Source organism: Lactuca serriola, chromosome 9, assembly GCF_051521515.1.
Source record: "Lactuca serriola cultivar US96UC23 chromosome 9, Lser_US96UC23_V15, whole genome shotgun sequence".
In the NCBI taxonomy this organism is placed as follows: domain Eukaryota; kingdom Viridiplantae; phylum Streptophyta; class Magnoliopsida; order Asterales; family Asteraceae; genus Lactuca; species Lactuca serriola.
The window spans coordinates 209,890,507-209,894,123 of record NC_136416.1 but is presented as its reverse complement, the minus strand read 5'-3'; the positions used below and the strand labels follow the sequence as shown (position 1 = coordinate 209,894,123).

The window sequence follows — 3,617 nt, the reverse complement described above, 5'->3', positions numbered from 1 at the left end:
TTTTTTGATAAAATATATTTATTTTTTGTTGAAATATCATTATTTTTTACTGAAATATCATAAATTATTGCTAAAATATCATATATTATTAGAATTTTCGGTATTAAAAAACTATTTTTTGTTTATAAAATCACTTTATTTTAATTTTTTAATATTTGCAGCAGCATGCAGATGTTAAAAAAAAAATAAACACGTTTCTTATTACAGTCTGCAACCGTTTGCTTCACATCTTCTACTACAAAGAGTTGTAGAAGTTATTGGTAGACTTTATAAAATTTTTTCTTCAAAAAAAACAAACGACACTAATGTATATTGTTATATATATTGTATTATATTAGTATAGTTAGCCTAGTTTGACCAATGGCCCAATATATCTATGTGGTACTATGGATTTCCTCTCCCATTTCTATGGAAAACCACATTTAGAACATTGCAAAAATTATTCAACCCATAATATATATATATATATATATATATATATTACGTAAAATAATTATTCAAACATGAATATAAAGTTACCCTTACATATCATGTTATTTCAAGTACAATTATTATTGAAACATATCTCTGCTTAAGATGTTACAGGCAATAATTATCCTCCGTAGGTTGATCATCACTCTGGTTCTTCGCCTGCGAAATTAAACATATATAATCTGTCAAAATAAATTGAAAAAATATAAATTGATGATGAAACTAAAAAGACGATAGAAAAGAAGATTCATGACATGATTAACACACAGTTCTAGTTTGTTTGGTATTCAACGTCTTTTATCGCGGTTCTCTCTATTTTGTTGCTTCCTGTTTGTTGGTAGCTTTTTGGTTTTTGCTAATTTAATCAAATCTAGTACTATTGATTATTGAAAAAAAATATCACATATTGACACATCTTATTCCCATTTACTGATATGAAAATCATTAATATATAAATATATATTTTCATTAAAACATTATTAAATATGATTCAGTAAATGTGTCGCCGGTTTAATTCAAATGTTTGGTAAATGCCACTCTTAGACGTCCATACCCCAGCCGCTCAATTAATTATAGATATGATAAAACAAAACACTTTATAATATGAAAACTTCCACACAAATTTTAAATTTGTTTTTGGTATTGAAGTTTCAAACAAAATTAACATATCTACCCTTAATTTGTCACCGTTACATTCACACATCCCATAACCGATCTAAGTTTATATGGATCAGAATTAGGGTTGGTGACTATTCATTGTTTACAAATAGAGTTGAACAGGTCAAATCCATTAATATTGACTAGATACATAATATTTAAAAGTTATTGAAGAAATAATATTTATTTATATAAACAATATTTAAAAATTTTTGTCTTTTGACAAATTAAACTCTCGACAAAAATAAATGCAGAAAAAGTTGTAAAAAGTTTTGACTTACTCCTCATTTCTTTTACTTTTTAAATAAAGTTATTCGTTCTTAATAAAGTAAAAAATATATATATCACCACAAATAACTAATGGTCTAAATAAAAAAGCAAGAGTATAATTAGCTTATCGTTATACTATCATTTTTACTTAAAATACCTGAGGAAGAGCATGGACTTAATGGGGCCGGAGCTGGAGCTGTAAATGGAGGTATAGCTACAGATGGAGCTGTGGCTACAGGTGGTGGAGGAATATACACGGGAAGTTTCAACCCCGGATTATGGTAAAAACTGAAAAAGTAAAAAGATTTTGCAGTTATAAGTATCATGAAGGCATCATATATAGTATAATTTAGAAAATCATATAACTAATTACAGCAGACCTCTTAGGTGTAAACATTGCAAAGGAGCCATTAACGGGAACATGTCCTCTCAACCGGTTGTATGATAGATCACTTCAATAAAAACAAATAAAAAACGTCAAAAAAAAAATTGTAAAAATCACGTAAAATGCCATGCCATGCCATTGTCAACTTTGAAATATACTCACAGAACTTCTAGTGAAGTTATAGTGGTTAATGAATATGGAATAGTTCCTGTCAAAGTGTTGTGGTGGAGACGTCTGCCATTGCAAAAAAACAGAAAACAACACAATGAGCAATCAGAATTAAGCTAAACGTATATATGATTCCAACAAATAACAATATCAAAGGGTCATTTAAATTGAGGTTGAAAGATATAAGGAGTATAATCAATTATTATTTCATGAAATTAAAGAATTTGAAAGATGTGACATCGTACAGGTAGCGAAGTTTCTGAAGGTTGCCCAATGTGCTTGGAATGCGACCTTCTAACCGATTCATGTAAAGATCCAAACTCACCAAATTCTTTAAGTTCCCAAGCTCTTTAGGAATTTTTCCAGTGATCTTATTACTATAAAGCTCCCTGTGATCACATCTTCATATGATCAGTAAATAGTACAAATTAAGACGTTTTAAATAAAATTATTTAATTCTAGACCACGTGGCTCATTTAAATAGGTAAACTTTCGATAGCTAAAATGTAACTCTTACAAGTACTGCAAATTCACGAGTTGACCAAGCTGTGGAACTAGCTTACCACTCAAGCTCGCGTTTCCAAGTTCTCTGCATTCAACCAATGCAAGAATATAGATTCCTTTGTTAAACTATGAAATTGTGAAAGTACTAAAATTTGAAATTTTATTGAAATGGTGGATATGCTTACAATCTAGTAACACTGTTCTCATTGTTGCAAGTAACATGATACCAAGTACATGGGTTGACGAGGGTTGGATCCCAACTTTGGAGAACATTGTTAGGATCGCTTAGTTGTACCTTTAAGGCATTCAAAGCATCACCTGTGTTACACATGAAGTCCAAGCTCATTTTACAAACATCAATTTTATGAAGTTTTACTACAAATATCATGAGTTTTTTTAATGTTCTACATAGAGTATGGGGTTTATTTATTCTAGAGGTTCACTATAGGGGATGAGGAAGAAAATGCTATATACTGCATCTTTTAAAAATTGGCATGCATCAAGAAAGAACATACCTTCAGAATTCCCATAAACCTTCGAAAAACTATATAACACAAAAATAAACCAAAGGAGAGTAGAAGTTGAGATCAGAGGGGAGATCCTATCCATTTTAAACGAGCATTAATTATTAAAGGAACCAAAACCTAACTCGTATGCTTTAAAAAAAGTTAAAGCAATGAAAACCTATTTATAACATCAAGAACTTAGACCCATAAAAACCATTTTATGGAAGCCTTCACAATGGTAATTGCTCGGAAATTATTGTGGGGTTTGCCTATGAAAGAGACATTTAGACTAGACTTTTGGGTTGGACCTCGTCATTGGTTACGTAGTGAAATCTTCTAGATTTTGTTGATTATCTCTTTTCTAAAGTGATTCAAAGACGGACCAGTGTAATAGACTAAGATAGTTTAATTACTTCATTTTCGTCACCATTAGTCTCGTCCAAACTCAAAGATTCAACCCACAACATATTTGAATTTTCTTTGACAGTTTATCTAGTTTACTAATTTAATGAAGTAAACAGCTCACGTCGTACACTGGATGTGTCTTTGACTTCAAATACGAGAGAGAAAATCAGAATAAATAAATAAATAATAAATAACCCTAGCTAGAAGCTCTCACAACCAGCAAATGACTACGCTCAAACCACGAGTCCATA

General features: G+C 30.3%; 1 protein-coding gene across 1 annotated transcript; it reads right to left on the bottom strand.

Annotated features, from left to right (window-relative positions):
- Positions 1-439: 439 nt before the first annotated feature.
- Positions 440-3,130, bottom strand: LOC145076702 (uncharacterized). The gene is made up of 8 exons (XM_079022511.1): positions 2,971-3,130; positions 2,641-2,773; positions 2,469-2,540; positions 2,197-2,340; positions 1,946-2,017; positions 1,779-1,850; positions 1,556-1,686; positions 440-630 (listed from the first exon to the last, which is right to left on the bottom strand). The coding sequence occupies exons 1-8, from the start codon at positions 3,062-3,064 to the stop codon at positions 614-616; spliced, it is 735 nt and encodes a 244-aa protein (XP_078878637.1). The 5' UTR covers positions 3,065-3,130; the 3' UTR covers positions 440-613.
- Between the last annotated feature and the right edge of the window lie 487 nt (positions 3,131-3,617).